The 22,858-nt window shown below is 40.1% G+C and overlaps 1 protein-coding gene across 1 annotated transcript in view; it reads right to left on the bottom strand.

Annotated features, from left to right (window-relative positions):
- Positions 1-22,858, bottom strand: part of trabd2b (TraB domain containing 2B) — a 425,448-nt gene that overhangs the window by 56,379 nt on the left and 346,211 nt on the right. The window contains exon 5 of the mRNA XM_072273776.1: positions 11,191-11,281. Coding sequence (XP_072129877.1) covers positions 11,191-11,281 — 91 coding nt within the window. The remainder of the gene's footprint in view (positions 1-11,190; positions 11,282-22,858) is intronic.

The raw sequence follows: 22,858 nt of genomic DNA, 5'->3' as shown, positions 1-22,858 counted from the left end.
CAGATCAGCCCTGGTTTAAATGGATAGTGGTCTGCCATGAGGAGTCATTTGGCTTCCTATTTCTCAAGTTCTTATTCGATTTTATTCAATAAAAAAATCATTCAAAGTATCATTAGCATATCTGAAACAGGGAGTTAATTGTTCGTTGAAAAATCAAAGATTAAAATATTCTTGCTGCCACAGGCTTTTAAGTCTACAGAAACCAGCAGAATAATGTTGACACTGAAATCTTTGAATCTTGTAGTATTCATTCATACGTACTACCCACACCATACAGAAAGCACTTCCTTACTAATTATACATTTTTAAAGGGAACTGTTGAACTTCAAAGTAAGTTATATACATGCAGCACAATTTCAAAAGACAGGTTTAAGTTGTGGTTTGGAATCTTTTTTGCTTAGATCTAGCACTACAAATGCAATGCTTCAAACTTGACATTTAATACCTCAATATAAATCATTCTTTAGACTGAGCTTCCTGAGATTGTGGACAAGAATACAGCTGAACAGAACTTAACATACAGTAAAATTTTCAGTGTAAACAATGCTGATATTTTTGTCTGATTACAGAGCCATTAAAGTATATATGTGACCATATATAATAGAAATACTCTGACAATCATTCTAAAGTATCTGAAAATACCACAGACTCCTCCACAACAATTCTCTGCAGTGTCACACAAAATGACAAATAGTGGAATTAGTGCTCACTTCAAATACTTTACAACACTGTCCCCGGTTTTATGGTGATCAGTATGCTACTGCTTGCTTGTGAAAAGACCTATCGAATGATTAAATTTGGTCATAAAAGATCTCTGTAATAAACATAGTTCTTGAAAAGGAAACTAAAGAGGCTCAGAATCTTGTTTTCCATTTATCATACTTGACTCATCATCTTCCTCTGGCAGCTCGTTCCACCTTTGCACTATTTTTTCTTGAAGAAGTGGACCCTCGGCTCCATTAAGTCCTCCCTCTCTCATCTTAAATCAATGCTCTCTAGTTTTTGATTCCCTTCCGCAAGGGAAAAAGGATCATGTGTATTCACTTTATCTATGCTCCTCATAATTTTATACATTTCGATGTCACCCCTCAAATCTCCTATGCTCCAAGGAATACAGTCCTAACACTATAACATAGCCCTTTGAGTAGTGGCAAATGTCTGATTAATCTCCTTTGCAGTTTCTAGCTTAATAGTGTCTTTCCTATGACATGGAAACTAAAACTATACACATTATTCCAGGTGCGGCCTCACCTACATCTTCTATAATTACAGCATATTGTTTCAAATGTTATAATCAGTACCCTGACTGATGAAGGCTACTATGCCAAATGCCTTTTTTAAACCACTTTGTATGCAAGTGACACCACCTCCTGGGAAATACGCACTCTTCAATCTCCCTGTTGCACAACATCCCCCATGGCCTTACTCTTCACTGTGAAAGTCCCAGTCTGGTCTGACTTCCCAAACTGCAACATCTCACGCTCATCAGCATTGTCTGCTAGTTTTCATTCCTTGGCCCACTTACCTAGCTGGCCACGATCTGCCTGTACATTTGATAATCTTCTTCCCTGTCTATGGTACCACTTAATTTAGTGACTTAATTTATGCATTCTCATCCAAGTTATTTATTATATACGAGGGGTGATTGATAGGTTCGTGGCCTAAAGTAGGAGTCAATTTTAGAAAACCTAGCACATTTATTTTTCAACATAGTCCCCTCCTACATGTACACACTTAGCCCAGCGGTTGTGAAGCATACGGATACCTTCTTTGCAGAAATGGTCCACAGCAGGGCTGATTGATAAGTTTGTGGCCTGAGGTAGAAGGAGATGAGTTATACAGCTCTCGTTACATGCACGTGCAGTTCAACTCTTTGAGTGATTATGCAGAAAGTTTGAAGTTAGTAATTCATCTCTTTCTACCTTAGGCCACGAATGTATCAATCACCCCTGCTGTGGACCACTTCTGGAGGTCCAAGAAGCTGACTTCTACAAAGTAGGGATCCGTATGCTCCACGATCGCTGGACTAAGTGTGTAGATGTAGGAAAAATAAATGTGCTAGGTTTTCTAAAATTGACTCCTTCTACCTTAGGCCACGAACTTATCAACCACCCCTCGTACAGTAAACGATGAACAACAATGGTCCCAGCACCGTTCTTTGTGGTCCACCACTAGTCACAGCCTCCAGTCTGAAAAATAACCTTCTATCATTATCTTTTGCTTCCTACCATCAAGCTCACTGTGTATCCACTTCACCAGCTGTTCCCAGGCAATCTAATCTTCCAGACTAGCCTTCTATGTGGGATTTGTCAAATGCCCTGCTGAAGTCCATATAGACAAAGCAAACATAATTATCATTTTCAGTCAGTGTGGCCCCTGGTTTAGCATTAACTTAAATCATGAGAAAAGTTTCATTGAAAGTATGCTCACTAGGATATAATATTTTATAAGTTCTCCTCTCATTCACAAACCCTCAGGACACTTCAATGCACTAAAAATGGAATTAACAGCACAGATGCTTTGACATGTGAGCCTGAGGCTACTGATGGCCTCAGTGTTTCAGGGCCTCTCACAGCAGAGGATGTGATTGGCTTGGTCCATATGTGGGTGGTATGTTACCTTCTGCAGACCTGTACTCTTTAATAGTGCTATAATCCTGACTTAAATCCCTTGAGACAGCATGTGAGCAGCATGACAGTGTACTTCTTAATCGCCCAGGTTGAGTTTGAATACTTCTTGAAGGGAGCAAGCCATTATAATGATTTCTTAAAACAAGGATGTTTCAATTTCATAATATCTTTGATGACCAAAAATGGGAATAATCTAATTTCTAGGCATTAGTATCCGCATTTGTACTTGGTTTGCCTAACTGACAATGGCAAACAAGTGATCTGCTTTGAATAGCCAGTGACAAATGCAGTTTCAGAACGTCTTCAGACTGCAGTAATTTAATATCCAGTTTTAAAATGCAAGTTGAAGAAAAGGCTTTTGTCTTGCAGTTTTGAAGGTTTCAATATTTAAAAGCCCTAATCTTCGGCTTATCTGCAGATGCAGAGCTACAACATTTCCTTTAGAATGTTTATGATGTCTCTGTGAGATATGCAACAGCAAAGTATTACCATGTAGAAGAGTTTAATTCAGTGAGGTACATCAGAGTACCACTATGAATACTGTTATACAGTTCCAGAAAATTTCTAAAATCCAGCATTGCTAGTTTTGGAAGAAAAACATACAATAACGAAAAAGGTGTATATTTATCAGATCAAATCAATGTTGCACTGCAGTTGGGAAGATTCGTCTGCAAAATGTATTAGAAGCAGATCATTTTTTAAGAATTGATCCAAGGGCTTTGAGAGAAGAAAGAATATCAACAGTGAATTCATACAATTCACTTTAGTTCATTATTAGTTAATTAATGCAAAAAGGAAGACATCCAAGGCAACACAGAGACCAGACAGGAACTACATAATTGATACATTTGTCAGAGGAGAGAATTATGAAAATACCTCAAAAGCCTCCTTGACGGGAGTAATGAAAAGAGGCATGCATAAAGTTAACTGGAACAGAGAAGTTTAATCTATAACACAGTTTCAAGTAAAACTATGACTGAGGCTCAAGGATATGAAAGAGAATTGAAAGTTCATGAAATATGTCAGAAAGCATTACTTCATATAAGAACCTGACTGATATGTGGAATTATCCTCTAGTGGAAGAAAAATCTCAAGAATCAGATGCTTCTTTGGGTAGTCATAGGTTTCTTTGGACTGGATACAGTTCTTACCTGAACTTTAATTTTACGTTTTATGTTTACAAAAGTAACTTTCAACCTTAGTCCCAGAAGTTATTTTGTTTTGAATGTACAGTGGATACAATTGTACCAGATTAAAACTCTTTAGCACGCTAATCTGTTGTCCCAGCTTTACAAACTATTGAGTTGTGTGGTTTGATGGGACATTTAAATTTTCTTGCTGAATCCAAGAATTATCATTTCCACAGGCAGTGACCATCCATTCGGAATCAGAATGAGGTTTATTACCACCGGCATGTGTCATGGAATTTGTTAATAAATAAATAAATAAATAATAGTATTTGTATATTGAATAGATTAAAATCATGTAAAAACAGAAATAATACATATTTAACAAGTGAGGTAGTATTCACAGGTTCAATGTCCATTTAGGAATCAGACGGCAGAGGGGAGGAAGCTGTTCCTAAATCACTGGGTGTGTGCCTTCAGGCTTCTGATGGTAACAGTGAGATAAGGGCATGCCCTGGGTGCTGGAGGTCCTTAGTAATGAACGCTTCCTTTCTGAAACACCGCTCCCTGAAGATGTCCTGGGTACTTCGTTGACTGATACCCAAGATGGAGCTGACTAGATTTACAACCCTCTGTAGCTTCTTTCAGTCCTGTGCAGTAGCACCCCCCCCCCATACCAGATAGTGATGCAGCCTGTCAGAATGCTCTACACGGTAAAACTATAGAAGTTTTTGAGTGTATGTGTTAATATGCCAAGTATAGCCGCTGTCTTGCCTTCTTTATAACTACATCGACATGTTCGGACCAGGTTAGATCCTCAGAGACCTTGGCACCCAGGAATTTGAAACTGCTCACTCTCTCCACTTCTGATCCCTCTATGAGAATTGGTATATGTTCCTTCATCTTACCCTTCCCGAAATCCACAATCAGCTCTTCCATCTTACTGATGTTGAATGCAAGGTTGTTGCTGCGACACCACTCCACTACTTGGCAAATCTCGCTCCTGTGTGCCCCCTCGTCTCCATCTGAGATTCTACCAACAATGGTTGTATCAGCAGAAAATTTATAGATGGTATTTGAGCTATGCCTAGCCACACAGTCATGGGTTTAGAGAGAGTAGAACAATGGGCTAAGCACACACTCCTGAAGCACACCAGTATTGATCATCAGTGAGGAGAGGATGTTATCACCAATCTGCACAGATTGTGGTCTTCTGGTTAGGAAGTCAAGGATCCAATTGCAGAGCTAGGTACAAAGGCCCAGGTTCTGTATCTTATCAATCAGGATTGTGGGGATGATGGTGTAAAATGCTGAGCTCTAGTTGATGAACAGCATCCTGACATAGGTGTTTGTGTTGTCCAGGTGGTCTAAGGCTGTGTGAAGAGCCATTGAGATTGTGACTGCTATCGACCTTTTGTGGAAATAGGCAAATTGCAGTGGGTCCAGGTCCTTGCTGAGGCAGGAGTTCAGTCTAGTCATGACCAACCTCTCAAAACTTTTCATCACTGTAGATGTGAGTGCAGCTGTGTGATGGTCATTAAGGCAGCTCACATTATTCTTCTTAGGCACTGGTATAATTGTTGCCTTTTTGAAGCAAGTGGGAACTTCTGCCTGTAGCAGTGAGAGGCTAAAAATGTCGTTGGATATTCCTGCCAGTTGGTTGGCACAATTTTTCAGAGCCTTACTCGGTACCGTCAGGTCCTTCCACCTTGCGAGGGTTCACCCTCTTTAAAAACACAAATATTTATGAAATAGTATGGCGTTTTGCAAAACATGGTAACATGAAAAGTCATCCTTTTTTTAGATCCTCCAAAAAATATTTAAAAAGCACCCTAACAGAATTACAAAACAAAAAACACAAATTAATTATGTGCACTTCGGGTGCACCATTTGCAGGAAGGATTTGGAGGCTTTGGAAAGGGTAGAGAAGAGGTTGTACAAAATTGGGTTGTTCTCTGAAGAATCAGAGGCTCAGGGGAGACCTGAAAGAGTGATGATATCATGAGAAGCATAAAGAGTCGACAGTCAAAATTTTTTTTCCAGATTAGAATTGTCAGATACTCACGGACTTGCATTTAAAGCTAGAGTGGAAAAGTTCAAAGAATATGAGCAGGGCAAGTTTTTTTTTCCACATACAGTGATAGATGCTTGGAATAAGCTGCCAGGTGGAAACAGATATGATAGCGGTGTCTATGAGGCTTTTATATCGGGACATGAATATACAGGGAATTAGTTACGGATCATGTGCAGGGCAGGCAGTGAAGAATAAGTTAAGTTAGGAATCCTGATTGGCACAGATATTGTGGGCCAAAGGGTTTGTTCTCGAGTTGTACATTTATATGTTCACATTATACTAAATATCTTAATGGGTTAGAAACAGTGATGGTCAAAAGTTGTTCATGAAGGCAAATTAAAGGAGAATCAAAAGTATATAATAGTCATGAGATTCTGAAGATGCTGGATATGCTGAAAAGTATGCAACATCAGACTTTGTGATAGAAACAGATGGACCACTATTTACATGGACAATGAGCATTGACTTATCTGCCTATGCAAAATAATATGCTGATCTCTGAGATGTTCAATACTTCCAACAGCTCCCCAAGTGACACTTACTCTATACAATTACCAAACAAACCAATAAAGCTTTGGACCAATTCATCTAAATTTGCTAATGGTTAACAATGATAAGTTTGAATTACTTCCAAATAACTTCTGTGGCCCCTGAAGAATCACTGAGTATGGCATCTCAATCCTTCTGATACACTTCAGAGGTGACCAGAGTTTCTACTGCAGAAGATCACAAAATGTCAAAGGGCAAGCACAATTGTAAATACATTTGACCTTCACTAATCCGACTACCTGTAATTAGGTTCCTTCGATAATCCGGCACTGATTTCAAATTTTCCGTGCAACTGTAATTTCAAGTTTCCCGGGCCACTGTACCAAACTGCAGCGCATTGTTTGGTTGCGCTAGATCTGTTCATGTGTTGGTGCGCTCTTGTAAGCACAGACAGGCGATTCCTGCTTGCTTTCCTGCATTTATTAATATTATTTGCGTGAGGCACGGCTGCCCACACCCGCTCGTCTCACCCGCCAGCGGCGGGGGAGCTGGCGCATGCTGAGTCGGTCCGTCTTCTCGCCTGCCTGCTGGCAGTCACGCATTGCCCTCCAGCGTCGCCCAGCCAGTGCTCCGTTCTCTTCTGCCTACAACCTCAGATCAGTCATGGCGACCTGCTGAATTTAAGCATATTACTAAGCAGAGGAAAAGAAACTAACGAAGATTCCCTCAGTAACTGCGAGTGAAGAGGGAAGAGTCCAGCGCTGAATCCCCAGCCGCCAGCAATGTGGCATATAGAAGACCTCCTTTCTGCGACTTCTGCTTCTGCTCACCCAGATGTGCTGCCACCGACATCAACAGTTCTCGATCAACCTCAGCTGTTGTGCCGGTTTCAGCCCCAGTTCCTGATGCTTCACTCATTTTCCAAGATGAAGATGTTGATGATCCTGACAACCCCACACTTGCAGACAGGTAACTTTGCTTGAAGGTATACTAAATGTCTCACTTTAGAAGCGGAAGTACTCAACTGTTCTGCATAAGTTAATTCCTGTACATTTACCTGTGCCCTTTATTTTATCTGTGCCTTTACAGTGTATTACTTTATTAAAACTTCACTTGCTGCTCATTTAATATTTCTGTTTCATTATTATCTAACCTGTACTGACTTACATGATATTTTAGAGGTATGATGAGGCAGTGAGCTATTGCTTAATGTGATCCTTCTGTAATTCAGCATTTTCACTAATCTGCCACTCCTCAGGTCCCAATAGTGCCGGATTATAGAAGGTCAACCTGTAGTCACAAAAGCATCTGTGCTCGTCCGCTCATTGATTCAGTGAGGCCTTTCACCTAGCAAATGAATCCCAGTCCTAACTACTAGAAAATACAATTTATAATCAAGGACGAAGTGAGAAGTAGTAGTTGAAATTAAAGCTATCAATGTCGATGAACAAGAACCTAGTGTTCAGCCAGACAGTTGATGAATGATATGCATAAACGTCAGGCCAATAAGCACACTTCTCAATCCAATTCTTTGTGGGTGAAATGACATCATTCATGCATGACTGACACGTCAATAGCTGTCATGTACATATGAGGGAGTTACACCCAGAAGTTTCAAACAGGTATGAAGCTACTCAGGAGCGATTGCTCCTGTCATTCACTCAAGAAAAGCTGTATAAAGTTGTATTTATTAGTGTTATACCATCAATTTCTTGGCATTTACTTCTAAGTACAAATAAATTATGTCCAAATGTTTTCAAAATTAATATTTCATTACCTAAATTAGTAGAAATAAGTAACTATTGGATGAAAAGGCATGTGAGATTTTAAATTGCTGCTCACTGAAAGTAACATAAATGTCAGAGTGCAAGTGACTGCAGTATAAGAAGATATGAATATAAAAGTAACATGTTCAAACAAGGCTAGGCATTAGAAATAAGATAGATGCCTGCATTGATATTAATTGATGAAATGCATGCGGGTCCAAATAGATCAATTCCTCACTAATTAACTCTTTGAGAAAGTATCTGGGGGAATATTCCTTTACCTGGAGCTATGGAGTTGTCATAAGTAAAATGCAGCTAGTTAACATTTGGTTATTTTAATCAAGGTTACATTGAAATTGTTTGCTTCATTGACATTGGATTAGGGAGAGAGGTTAAACAATGTGCTAAATAGAGGTTAAACAGAGTTCTCCTTAGAGAATAGACGTATGAACACATTGAGGGTGTACTGCATAGGATTATGACTGATGCTTTCATAATTGAACTGCTTTTGCTAATGCAGATCAGAAACAGGTATGATGATAATCAGTTTGACAATACTAATGGAACTGTGTGGAAGCCTTTATTAATCCTTTCCTAAGAGACTAGATATGGGAAGACATGATATACAAAAGTATTTAATTATCATTTCTATAATGCTCAATGACTGATGAGTCATCATGCAAAACTTACTGATGGGCAACCCAGATGGGCCATACAGGCAGAAGCTGAAAACTGATCCAATTCAATAGCTCTTGGTTCTGTCAAACAAAATCTTACCTCAATACTTTGAGAGGCTGAGACACATAGATTGATAGTAACTCACACCCACTAATCCATTGAGAGATTAAGTATATGACCTCTGATTTGCAGCATGGTTTTTCGAGTTCTTCCTGGTTAGACCTCCCTCACCACATCAATTTCAAAAGTGATGAAGAATGGGGAGACATCTGGATGGAAAGCACTCTCTGAAACAAAGAACTCATTCAAATCCCCAAGGCAGGCGTCCCTAAATTTCATCAGCCTGAAAGCACAATGGACAGCTCTGAACAAGGCATGGGCATCATAGCCACTCAGAGCATATGTGACAAATTAAAGCTTTCCCTGCTGTGATCAAAGAATGGACCTCGGTATCACGTCCTTCTGCCAGCACAATATCACTGGAAATAGTGAAATAAACTCTCTTTCTCAAATAGCCATATAATGGCCTACAAACTTAGAACTCAAGTTAGATATGCTCTCTCTGTCACATTGCTGACCAGAATAATTATCATCAGAGATTATTTTATACATTTTCAGATGTTGTAATGTCCTAGAAGCAAAGTTAAAAAAAAGGCATCTTCCAATGCAATGTCTTCAGTATAACGAGATGGTATTAATTGCACTGTGCCGTACAGTAATAAACTCTTCAGGATAAAGTGAAAGTCAAGAAGCAGCTATTATCCACAATACTTAATGAAAAGACTAGTAACTCATTGCAGGTACACTTATCTACTTTTGGTTGATAAACGTGTCTGAAAATCAAAAGCATTTTATATTGTCTCTCTTGTCAAATCTTCGTGTTACTGCCTATTATTCCTCTGCTCTCAAATCAAGGGAAAAAAATGGCTATTTGCTCTCCATTCAAAGAACTCAAGTTTCCCTCCCTGTCCTTATAGATATTTAGAAAGAGGCTGTTTGGATTCCAATGCAAACTGAGATTTTACCCTGCAGTCATAGAGACAAGAATATGTCTCCCTTTGATAGAAGTCGGAGCATAATTCAGTTGCTCGGAGGGCACAACCTTCAAATTCAGCCCGACAAAGACAACACATGAACACAGAGAACCATTTCAAGAGCTCTACAACTTAAACCAAACAAATCTCAAGAATGAAGGGATGACTATGACAGGTCTTAGCTCCATGGCATTGCCATAGTGATGAGTACACATGGTAACAACTAAACATCCCCAAGATGGTTAAATCCAAAGGTTTTATATCTTACATAGCATATATTCATTATATCATGATGAAAAGTACTTAGGGCTGATTTATGCTACTTTACTGGCCGCGTTGGTTAACGTAGTTTGTAATTGGTCAAAAAAATCTCATATCTGCTCTCTGCCAAGTTAGCTGTCAGTCGGGTGTGATAAGGGAATTGCAGGAGGGCTAAAAGGACTTGTGCTCTCATTGATTACTATCCAGTAATGCTCATTGTAAGTGTCTATTGGATGGGCATAGGATCATGCTTAGCAGCTGAATTGGCTATCAATATTTAAATGTGAAAAAATGGTTATTATGTCATTCAAAAAGTGAGCAGAAAAGTGATTTTAAAAAGTTCATATTGAGTTACAACGTGCTGATAATGCAGTCTTGGATTACGAGCAACAACATGTTATTTGACCCTTCATCCAGATATCTTTACCTGGAATTTATTGAGAAATTAGTTTACTTACACTTTTTGTCGCACTTTTGGTTGTTACTAGGGGAGAGTATATAAGGAAATTTGAACCACTGCAGGTATCAGAGCTCAAAATTATGGGGTCCAAAGCCAAATTATATTCCCTGCTTCAACTATTTAAGTGCCCTTTCGACAGATCTGAAACAAAATTATATACTCACATGATCTCTACTTAGGACTGGCAGGAAAATGTGCCTCATAAATAGCAGAAATTTCACACTCTCATTACCTCCATTTCAAAGAAACTCAGGGAGCTGATGAAAAGACATGAGGCTGCATACCTGTCAATATTGCTTCATTGGGCAACCTGTGTTCATCACTCCAAAAGTAGTCAGTAGATAATGAGTCTTCAGAGTTGTACGCTAAGTGGGATTCTGAACTTTAGTGGATGTTACAGTTTGGCCAGTCATTATGCCACCAGCAATTACTTAATCTGTTACATTAAAAAAAACACTTTTTTCCAACTTTACATTGTTGGTAATCTTGTGAGAGAAATGGTGCCCGACGTACATGTTAGATGGGTGATAAGAGGAGGACTCCTCACTCTAAGACATCTTGTACTTTACAACCAAGCCACAGAACTTGTGTTAAAACTTTGTGCTTTGATGGCAAAGACTAGGTAGCAAGCTGCTTTTGGTAGTGACGGTGGACCTGGACGATAAACTTACTGTTCAAATGGCTGCCCTGCAGGAGTGTGCTCAACTTCATAGCCTGCTTGCCTTAGGACATCAATCACAGTGTTGTTCCCAAGGAAATGACCTGCAACAGAGGATAAGACTTAGTTTACAACATCCCACTAGAATCACCAATACACTTCCTGGTGATCAATTTCTGTTTGCTAATAAAATTAAGAAGTTTTAACAGTTCTCAGAAATCAAAGATACAATTGGAGTAAATGATTGCCATTATATTGGCAGCATATCAAAATGCTACTGTAGAAATAGTTTATCTGTTTTTCCTGAATCATGAACGGTGAAAGCAACAAGGGAATACACTTCCACATTCAAAGTTAAACATGCCAATGCGCACTACTACACCACAGTTTTAGTCTGGATCAGGTACTCAAGTCTCTGGAGTGTGAGATGTATTAGCAGCCTTCTGCTTCGCAGGCAAGAGTGTGGCCACTGAACCACAGCTATCATCTGGACCTACTGAAGACAGCAGTAGCAGACTTGAGAGTGAGCACATCATTGCCACAAAGAAATTCACCTGTGTAACTTTAAAGAAGGAGATGGAACTGGAAATGACAGGCAATTCCTTCTTTAACAGGGTCACAGAATGATCATGATAATGTAGCATTTCACATCCTCACAAGGGAAGACTGGGGCAATATTTAAGTCATTAATTGGATCTTGTGTGAGTATCGGCCCTATATTGATTTCCTAAATCTGATTGTTTGGCAATGCCTCTCTCTAGAAATTGAGTACTTGTCCATGGTGGATGAAAAAAGAATAGTTTGTGCTTGAAACCAACCATAATTAAGTAGACTGACAATACTCAGTGCCCAGGCTCACACATGAAATACGTTTCTTTGTGTCAGATGCCAGAAGGACTACCTCCAGTATCTTGGCATGTTAGCAACAGGAGGAAGACTTGGTGGAATGTTCTGCAAAGTGCCAATGCTCATCTTGTCGGGTGCAGATTTCATAGAAGAAAATACAATATTCAGGGTATACTGGGTATATACTGGGTCTGGGTAGTCAGGACAGAGACGAGGGTGGTTAAGGGCACAATCAAGAATTGCGGACTAGAGGAGTGGGGGAAGAGGATGTTGATGGAAGCAGGATTGGCTTCTCTTTTGGGGGACAAGTAGGGGGACTGGGATCTTGAATTGGAGATGCTTTGGGAGTTCAATGTTCTTGCTGTGTTTTGAGTAATAGCGTTAGTGCTGTGGGATGAGACAAGACCTGAAGGAGTTATAGTAAGTAATCAACTTACTTGAATGAGGTCCAGGCACAGAACAACATTAATAAAAGCTGACTTGTTCAGAAATTTCTCATGACGGGTGTTCCTCAATACATCGTGCAGTATTTTCACTGGCAATTCATCGGAATAACATTATTTATTCACTTCTGATGTGGAAATCTCACCAGATGTCAAGACTAATTTACTGAGCTATGGGACAAACTTCAAACTTCATAGTTTAATCTTTGAAGTCCGATGTTATACTTCTATGTCCACTCTCACCTCTTTCCCTTTTGGTTTTCCTATTTATCCTGGTGAAACTCAACATTAGCTTAAAAAATGTCAACTCATTTCTCTTACGCATACTTTGTAAATCTCTGTGCAATGGGCTGACTTGAGCACTTTGAAACCTTAACTCAAACCTACACTTGCCATCTGGAAGTAGAAGCTGCAAGTGCAGGATACATGTTTTCTGGTACTTTGCTGGGTTAAGACTTGACTTGGCCATCACCAGTTGGCATACTACTGATGGAGTGATGTTTCCGTTTTCCACTGGATGCCTGGGCTATTGGAGCCTGTCATGGCTGGTTGTTCATGCATACTTTCTTATTTACCTTGCTGCCTCCCCACCCCCAAAACTATTCACATATTCTCCTTGTTGCAGCATATAATGGCTATTACTTCTGATTTTATCTCTAAATGTGTTAGCCATCAGCCATTCCAGTCCCAATCCAAGAAATTCATTAATTTCCATTTCCTTTCTTGTTTCTTTGCCCACCCCATTTCTCTTATCATGCTCCTTTGTAAATAATGGCCATCTGTTGTATCTCTTGGATTGCAGGAAATATTTAAGAATTCTAAAGTGGATTGGAGTTTTCCACATATGCCGCTGAGTATTTTGTTTATCTGCTTTGGAAATGGAATTCCAGGCTAACATTAAGGCCAACAGAAAGAAGTAGCTCAGATTTGATAATATCCAAATTGATTAAATTGCTTCTTTGGATGAGATATTATTTGCTAAACTACTTCTCTAACTCGGTGTACAATTCTGGGAATTGATTAGTTTTGTCATGGATATATAATTCCCATGAAAGTATCCTATCAGAATGCCATTTTACAGTCTTGAGTGTCACTATTTGATTTTAAATGACATTTTCAGTTTTCTAGAGAACACGTTCCTTCTGAATAAGGGAACCTGTTCCAAAATTCATGCATGTTTATTTTATAAATGATTGCATTACTGTTACTTCAATACCCTGATTAGTGCCAAGCCTTTCCTGTTGCAGAACTTTTTGATATCATGACGATCATTGGTAATAGCGAAATAGATAGTGTGCGGATAGCTGTGTGTGGTTACATGAAGAGGTGAAACGAGTAGCCGTTCTTAACTTTTCACTTTCCAGTTCGGCAGTCTACTGCAGATCCTTAAGTGCTGTTCTGATTGAACACAGCTAATGAAGCACAGGCTATTATGGTACATCATGAGTTTACTCATTCTCCATGAAGGAATCTCTAGTTAAATCAAAATGCCTTTTCCCTATGCAATTCTTTACTGGTATACCCTTTTAAAACGAGGCTGATGGTAGTGGACTGATTATCGCAAGATACAAAGAAAAGATGAAAACATTTATTTACGTAAGGGAAGATTCCATTTCTCATTCCTCTCCATAGTAATGATGAAAGACAAAAATTCTAGCCGATATGTTAATAAAGTAATTAAATGAAAACAAAAGGGGAGAATGGAAGTTTTCTGTACTCTTTACCATTGAACTCTTATTAGCTCTTTCAGTTAGGTTAGGGTGCTGCTTTGACTAAATTTGTTAAACTGTCATCTTAGATAATAGCCAGATCCAAGATCTCTGGGTTTGAAGTATATGTTAAAATGATCAATAGAGTGAGAGGGAAAAAAAATTGTTTCAGTTCACTGACCCAAACTAACTTGGAGAAAGATGTCCACATCTGGTCAGGCTTGATCTTAATGTGTGTTTAGAGAAACTTTGATTTCCCCCCCAACTCCCCAAGCTCAGTCTTTGTTCCCAATTTAGATTAATCCAGGAACAAATCCAAAACCTATTATATTAATTTATTGTGACGGCTGGTGAAAGCTGTGGCTTAGGAAAGGTCAATGCGACTCCCTGCCTGGGTTTGTCTATACATTTCTGATAAATGAGCACAGAACAACAGGCTGGATAGCACATCGGCCTGTGTTACGACTAGCTCTGCCACGTAGGGATGAATCACTCCGCTGGCTCCAGCTTTCATTGTTCTCCAGCCTGGCAGAACATAGCAGGACAAAAGACACTGAAAAATACTCACATCAAAGCTCATTGCGCACTCCTCTTTGAAGCTGAACTGAAACTAAGCTGGGCGATTTGTTCAGATACAACTGAAAACTGAACTACTTTCAGGACACACTATATGCACAATTAGTTCTAAAAAGACAAACATAAACACAGTCAGAAGGTCCCTGGTTTATCATGATATTCATACAAAGGATCAAACATAATGTATTTACTGCTAAAACTAGCTGGACACCTCAGATCATGCCTGTGTCTTTACTGGCCCTCCTGTCAGTGCTTATGCATAGCAAGAATATGCATAGCAAGAATATGCATGCATCATGCTTTTCTAAAGTTCTGACAAAATTGTACAACAGTATTGTACAAGGAGTTGAAGTGTATATAAAAATACAACAAATACCTGATGATAGATGGCAGGAAAGAACTTGCGGAAATGAAAAGACTTTATTAAGCATGCATGCATTGGAAAATACAAAGGAACTACCTTTGAAGTTTAAACCAACTCAATCTTGTAGCAGTCAGTTCGATGCTACTCTCAAAACTCATCTGCAGTAAAATGGTGATAATTAGTAAGAATGCTGCTTTATAACTATCAGGATGTAATACTGACCTCTCAGGATATTTTCGGATAGCATTCGATGACTGCACCAAACTTGCAGGCATAATGATTTCTAAATTAAAATGTTCATTTACTGCCTAAAAGTGAAGTAAACAAATATCCTATACTTTTGATGACAAAAACAGCTTTTGGACTATTGGCTATAAATAATAATTCTAGTCCGGAGATGGAGAAACTTACTCTTCTGTGAGTTGCTGCAGGACTCACATTTCCACTCTCTTGGCTTCTAATGAAGAACAGTGCTAGGTAAAAATGTAATTGGGAGGATTGGAACATCATTGATTGCCCCATGGTGACAGTGGAACATAAAACCACTTTCTGAGCACCTTTATTGTAGAGTGCATTCAAATACACCTGCTTAAAATATACCTGGAAATAAATAACGCATCCATGTGAGTTCCAATTTGATTTTTCTTACATGACGTATTCTCCTTTAATCTCATTCCATGCCACTGTAGGTCTATATTCTCAATAATTTAATTCCATGACTTTAAAGAAATTCCTACACTCCAGCCAGTGCAGTGAAGTGTGTTTTCTTAACTGAAACTCTGCTATTGTAGTAATTATGTCATCGGTATTTTATTGCCACTCTTACTACTAAAGAATAATATTGCAGCGGGATTAAAATAAAAAGTAATTGCTCATTTAACATGTTCAATATGCTTTCATCCCTACTCCATACAAGAGAACAATGCATAACTCAGCATGATTCCAGGCCACACTGAACATGTCAGGTTCAATCCTTGGTCAATTGGCTTTACTGGAAGCCAAGGAAATCAGCCAAGGTTCCCATTCCCAGCCAAGTTCCTGTTGAAATGGATGCATAATTAGATGTCTTGTCCGAACTGCATTGCCCTTGGTGACTGCCTACACTCACTTTTCAGCATCATGCATGAAGAATTTCGTCATTTGGTGAAAATACAGTGGGGCCCGTGGAGGTGCACATCATCAGAAAAGGTGTGTGTGCCGGTGTGCGTGTGCGTGTTATGGGGGACTGGAAGTAAAATGCATGGCAGCTTAAAATCATAACCAAATTCTAATCTGACATAGTGAGTGAGGGCAGATATATAGCACTGAAGTACCTATCATTGATAACTATACTCAAAGGCCAAGTATCTCAACACATCTTTTATTACCCTTGGGTACCAAGTAGAGAAATCGATAAAGTTGAGAGTAACTTTTGGAACCACTGGAATAGAGAAACAAAACAGATACTTTTTATTTACATTATCACTTTGTGTTTAACCTGCAGGCTAGTGTGTACAACAGACCCCATAGTATGAGATTTTCACTGCAACAAGGTGAGGACTCTCCAATCCTCAACAAGACCTGCAACATCACAGCTGCAGGTATTCTTATGTGATGTACATATCATATGTGTGACCAGCCAGCTTATTCTAAGCCACTGTTTCGATTTTTCAAAAACAAATAATAACAATAATTCTTTATTGATCCTGAGTGGGAAATAAATAAACAGCCTGATATTTTGCCGTAAACCGTATTTTAAGATTTTAAGAGAATGCTACAATTAGCAGCTTTGGAATGGACAAGAATCAGAGGTTCTGAATATTTTAAGAATGCTTTGAAGTAAACATGTTTCTGGAGTCCTTTTGAAATACCTTGACTGGCCTTTGTTAGATCGAGTGCGGAACTTCATTCACCTATACTGAGCACCATGCTGAACTAGCTTGCTTTTAAGTTGCTTACTGGCAGGCTGCCAGCTTCCGAAAAGATCTTAACTTGCAATTCTCAGAGTAATGTTTGGGATAAGAAAAGGACAGGTGCAGTTCTACTGATCGTGATACAATAACAAGAAGTACAATTCATTCCACAGTATATGACACTGAGGAACAAACAAAATTAAAACAAAAGAAAGTCCATTCTTTTATTTCACAAATGACTCAATTGCATTCACAAGGAGGCCTGCAGTGTTCTGCCAGAGAACAATCTGGAAATTGAGGTGAGAGACCAGGAATACCTCTAATGACTTGTTTACATGCCTTTGTCTGGGATATGCAGCAGAAACTCTCACAATCTCCAGGAAGATCCTGGATATTCACAGTAACACGTAATACAGGAAATGCCCCCTTTTGGAGCAACTAGGCTTGTATACTCTGGAATTTAGAAGGCTGAGGGGGGATCTTATTGAAACATATAAGATTATTAAGGGATTGGGCATGCTGGAGGCTGGAAGCATGTTCCCACTGATGGGTGAGTCCAGAACTGGAGGCCACAGTTTAAGAATAAGGGGTAGGCCACTTAGAACAGAATTGAGGAAAAACTTTTTCACCCAGAGAGTGGTGGATATATGGAATGCTCTGCCCCAGAAGGCTGTGGAGGCCAAGTCTCTGGATGCTTTCAAGAAAGAGATGGATAGAGCTCTTAAAGATAGTGGAATCAAAGGTAATGGGGATAAGGCAGGAACTGGTTACTGATTGTGGATGATCAGCCATGATCACTGTGAATGGCGGTGCTGGCTCCAAGGGCTGAATGGCCTACTCCACACCTATTGTCTATTGTCTATTTATTTCAGTATTTGCCTCAAAGAACCAAATGTCAGGAAAATTCCAGTGCCTTCAAGAAAGGAGCAAGCAAAATCCATGAGATTTCTGTTTAAAGAGCATATAGCAGTCGAGGCAAGAGAAGTGATGCCCAAGGCAATGAGGTAAATAACAGAATTTCAGTGACTGAATAATTCCACGCAATTGAAGAATAATAAACATAGAGCTGTAATGCATTTTGTAAGTTTTTGAAAGGAGATAAATTCTCCATTGAGTGTGTTGGTGGTCTTTCTTCCTGAAACGATTGGCTTCCTTTACCACTCTGCTTCTCACCAATGCTGTTCATGTAAATTTTTGTTTGATAAATGTAAGTGTGGCCCTTCAAGCCTGCTCTGCATTCAAGATCAGTACAGAGATCATTTCTATTTTGTCACCATATTTCTGCACTATCTCCATATTTCCTTAGTTGCCTGATATCCAGAAATATATAGATCTTTGTCTGAGTGAACTCAATGACTGAGTCAATGCTACAATAGTGTACACAATGCCTTAGATTCATCAACTGCTAAGTAGAAACACATACCCTCATCTCAGTCCTCAGAGGCTTACCCTTGATGCTGAGATTATGATCCTTTGTTCTCACCCTCTCAGCCAAGAGGGTGCTTCCAACCTGTCAGGTCTTGTAAGAACTTAATATATTTGAATAAGATCTGCTCATTCTTAGACTCATATAGCACAGAAATAAGCATTTGGTCCATAGCCTTCCAGGTCTTGGTGATTCCAGTGCTTGCCTTGGTACTCATAATAGCTGTGAGACTACCCCCTCAGACTGTGTGCTCCAGTTTCCAGCCACACTCTGGGTTTAAAAGGTCTTCCTTTAATCTCTCACCCTTACTCTAAACCTATCTTCTCTAGTTCTAATACCTTTCCTATGGTGAAAAGTTTCCCACTATCTATGTTCCTGGTGACTTCGTATAAGTTTTTCAGATCCTTCCACATCCTCTTGCACTCCACGGAACAAACGCTTAGCCTGTCCAGTTTCTCCTCATAACTGATAACATCCTGGATCAATCTTCTCTGCATCCCCTCCAATGCAATCACGGCCTTTCTACAGCATGGCAACCAAAAGCAGTACACAATACTCCTGCTATAAACTAACTAGTGTTTTATAAATCTGCATCATAACCTTCCTGCTCTTGTAATCCATGAAGGCAAGAATCTCATATGCCGTAATTACCACCTCATCCACCTTTGCTGCCACTGACAAAGATTTCTGGAAACTTACAAAGGTCCCTCTACTCCTGCATATTTTCTAGGCCCCTACCATTCATTGTGCAATCATTAATCCTTCCAGAGTGCATCGTCATCCTTAACAAGATTAAATAAAATCCATTTGCCTTTGCTCTGCCCATTTTATCATCTGAACACTAGCAGACCTGTGACCAGTCAACTGGATCTTTAACACCTTCCCTCCATGGCCAGTTTACTACACTTATTTTTAGGTAAGCAAACCAAAATTGCATACAGTACTTAAGGAGGCATCTCACCAAGGTACCAGAAATCCTTGTATGCAAGTCCTCTTGCATAAAGACCAACATTATATTTATCTTCCTAATTGCTTGCTAATTCAGAAAGTTGGCTTTCTGTGACTTGTGTAAATCTTGACACTTGAGTCCCTTTGAACAACGTTTCCAGTCTTTCACTACCCTGTTCAGTTTTATGCACCAATGGGGATGACCTTATTTTTTCACATTATATTGTATTTGCCATGACTCAGTTGGTCATAGCTTCCTCATCATCTTTCTCACCTCCTCCATATTCACAACCCTATCAACCACATTGTTGATAGAGGTCATGAACAGCCAACGGCTAAGCACTGATCCCTGTGCTACACTACTAGTCTCAGTATGCCAATCAGGTAACAATCTGTTTATTCCCACTTATTGCTATCTGTCCGATAACCAATTCTCAATCCACGTCTGCATATTACCGCATCTCCACAAGCACCACGGACCTGTGTGAGATCTTACCTCATGTTTCATGTTTTCATGTTTGCTGTTGTGTGCTGGGGCAGCAGGCTGAGGGTGGCAGACACCAACAGAATCAACAAACTCATTCGTAAGGCCAGTGATGTTGTGGGGATGGAACTGGACTCTCTCACGGTGGTGTCTGAAAAGGGGATGCTGTCTAAGTTGCATGCCATCTTGGTCAATGTCTCCCATCCACTACATAATGTACTGGGTGGGCACAGGAGTACATTCAGCCAGAGACTCATTCCACCGAGATGCAACACAGAGCGTCATAGGATGTCATTCCTGCCTGTGGCCATCAAACTTTACAGCTCCTCCCTTGGAGGGTCAGACACCCTGAGCCAATAGGCTGGTCCTGGACTTATTTCATAATTTACTGGCATAATTTACATATCACTATTTAACTATTTATGGTTCTATTACTAGTTATTATTTATGGAGCAACTGTAATGAAAACCAATTTCCCCAGGGATCAATAAAGTATGACAATGACTATGACTATCAAAAGTTTCCTGAAAAATCAAATGCACCACAACCACTAATTTCCCCTTACAAATTCTATTAGAAATTCCAGCATCATTTTCTTTTCCTTAAATTCACATTGACACTGCTTAGTCTTTACTCTTCTATTAATCCTTCAAAAGATTGGCTTTATTTGTCATAAGTACATCAAAACAAGAAGCCTATAGTGAAATGTGTCATTTTGCATCAACCTGGGAGCACTTGCAAGTCCACCACACATCTGGGCCAACGACGCATGCCACAGCTAAGTAATCCTAACCTGCATCTCTTTGGAATGTGAGAGGATGCCTGAACACCCGGAGGTAACCAATGCAGTCACGGAGAGAACGTACAGACCCCTTACAGACAGCCTATATGCTGATTCATCACCCACCACCTTTACTTCAGCCAACAACAGTGGTGTCATCGGCAAATTTAAATACAGCATTGGAGATGTACTTAGCCTCACAGTCATAACAGAACTAAGTACACAGCCTTGTGGTCCTGCAGTGTTGATGGTGATTTGTGATTGTGATTGTGGAGGAGATGTTGTTAATCTGAACTGGTGGGGTCTGCAGTTGAGGAAATCGAGGATCCAGTTGCACAAGGGGGTATTGAGATCTAAGTCTTGTAGCTTATTGATTAGTTTTGAGGGGATGGTGGTGTTCAATGCAGAGCTGTAATCAATGTAGTCTCCTCCGTAGAGATCGTTAAGAGCACCAAGTTTCTTTGAGTTCACCTGGCGGAGAATCTCACCTGGTCCCTCAACACCAGCTTAACAGCAAAGAAAGCTCAGTAGCATCTTTACTTTCTGCAAAGGCTGAGAAAAGTCCATCTCCCACCACCCCACCCCCCATCCTCACCACATTTTACAGAGGTTGTATCGAGAGCATCCTGAGCAGCTGCATCACTGCCTGGTTCGGAAATTGCACCATCTCGGATCGCAAGACCCTGCAGCAGATAGTGAGGTCAGCTGAGAAGATCATCGGGGTCTCTCTTCCTGCCATTACAGACATGTATACCACACTCTGCGTCCGTAAAGCAAACAGCATTATGAATGATCCCACGCACCCCTCATACAATCTCTTCCCCTTCCTGCCATCTGGCAAAAGGCACCAAAGTATTCGGGCTTTCACGACCAGACTATGTGACAGTTTCTTCCCCCAAGCCATCAGACTCCTCAATACCCAGAGCCTGGACTGACACCAACCTACTGCCCTCTACTGTGCCTATTGGCTTGTTTATTATTCATTGTAATGCCTGCACTGTTTTGTGCACTTTATGCAGTCCGGGGTAGGTCTGTAGTCTAGTGTAGTTTTGTGTTATTTTACGTAGTTCAGTGTAGTTTTTGTATTTGTCATGTAGCACCATGGTCCTGAAAAACATTGTCTTGTTTTTACTGTGTACTGTACCAGCAGTTGACTTGACTTGACTTGACTTGACTTGACTTGACTTGAAGAGCAATGCATGCATCTTCACCTCCAGATATTCCAGGGTTGAATGAAGAGTCAATGAATTGGCATCTGCTGTTGAACTGTTGTGACCGAAGGCAAATTAGAGTGGACTCAAGTTATTCCTCAGGCAGGGGTTGATATGTTTTCTGACCAACCTCTCAAAGCACTACATCACAGTGGAAAATAGTCATTGAAGCAGGTTATCATGTTCTTAGACACCTGTATGATTTAAATTTAAGCTTGCTTGAAGCAGGTGGGAATCTCAGACTGCTGAAGTGAGAGGTTAAAGATATCAGCAATCCTCCAACCAGCTGATTAGCAAAAGCCTTCAGTACTTGGCGAGGTTCACACTCCAGCAGGATGCTCTCACGTCAGCCTCAGAGACTGACATTACAGGGTCATCAGCGTTGCTGAAGTTCGTGAAGGTGCCTCCACGCTTTGTCAGTGAAAGCGCAATGGTCGCGTAACGATTTGCATGATGTTATCACAGCTCAGGGCACTGTCAGTAAGGAGCTTGTATATTATCCCCAGATGCTCTGGGTACCTCCCATAATCCAAAGACACACCAGTTGATTGGTCATTGTGGCTTGCTCTGTGATTAGGCTAGGATTACATAGGTGGACTGCCGAGCAAGAGGCCGTAAGAGGCTGCTCCACGCTGTACCACTAAATAAATAAAAAAAACGAGACCAAAGGGTAAGATGATGGAACAAACACTGTCCTCATCAAGGGATCAAAAGTGGAAAAAGTGAGCAACTTCAGGTTCCTGTGAGTCAACACGTCTGAGGATCTATTGTGGGCCCAACATATCAATGTAGTTACAAAGAATGCATTTCAGCGGCTATATTGCATTAGGAGTTTGAGGAGATTTGGTATGTCACCAAAGACACTTGGAAATTTCCACAGATGTAGCGGGGAGAGCATTCTTTATGGCTGCATCACCGGGGGTGGGGGCACCGCACAGGACTGAAATAAGCTGCAGAAAGCTGTGAACCAAATCAGCTCCATCATGGGCACCACCCTCCCC

Source organism: Mobula birostris, chromosome 12, assembly GCF_030028105.1.
Source record: "Mobula birostris isolate sMobBir1 chromosome 12, sMobBir1.hap1, whole genome shotgun sequence".
NCBI lineage: Eukaryota > Metazoa > Chordata > Chondrichthyes > Myliobatiformes > Myliobatidae > Mobula > Mobula birostris.
The sequence above is the reverse complement of the archived record's forward strand: the minus strand, read 5'-3'. Positions and strand labels throughout refer to the sequence as shown.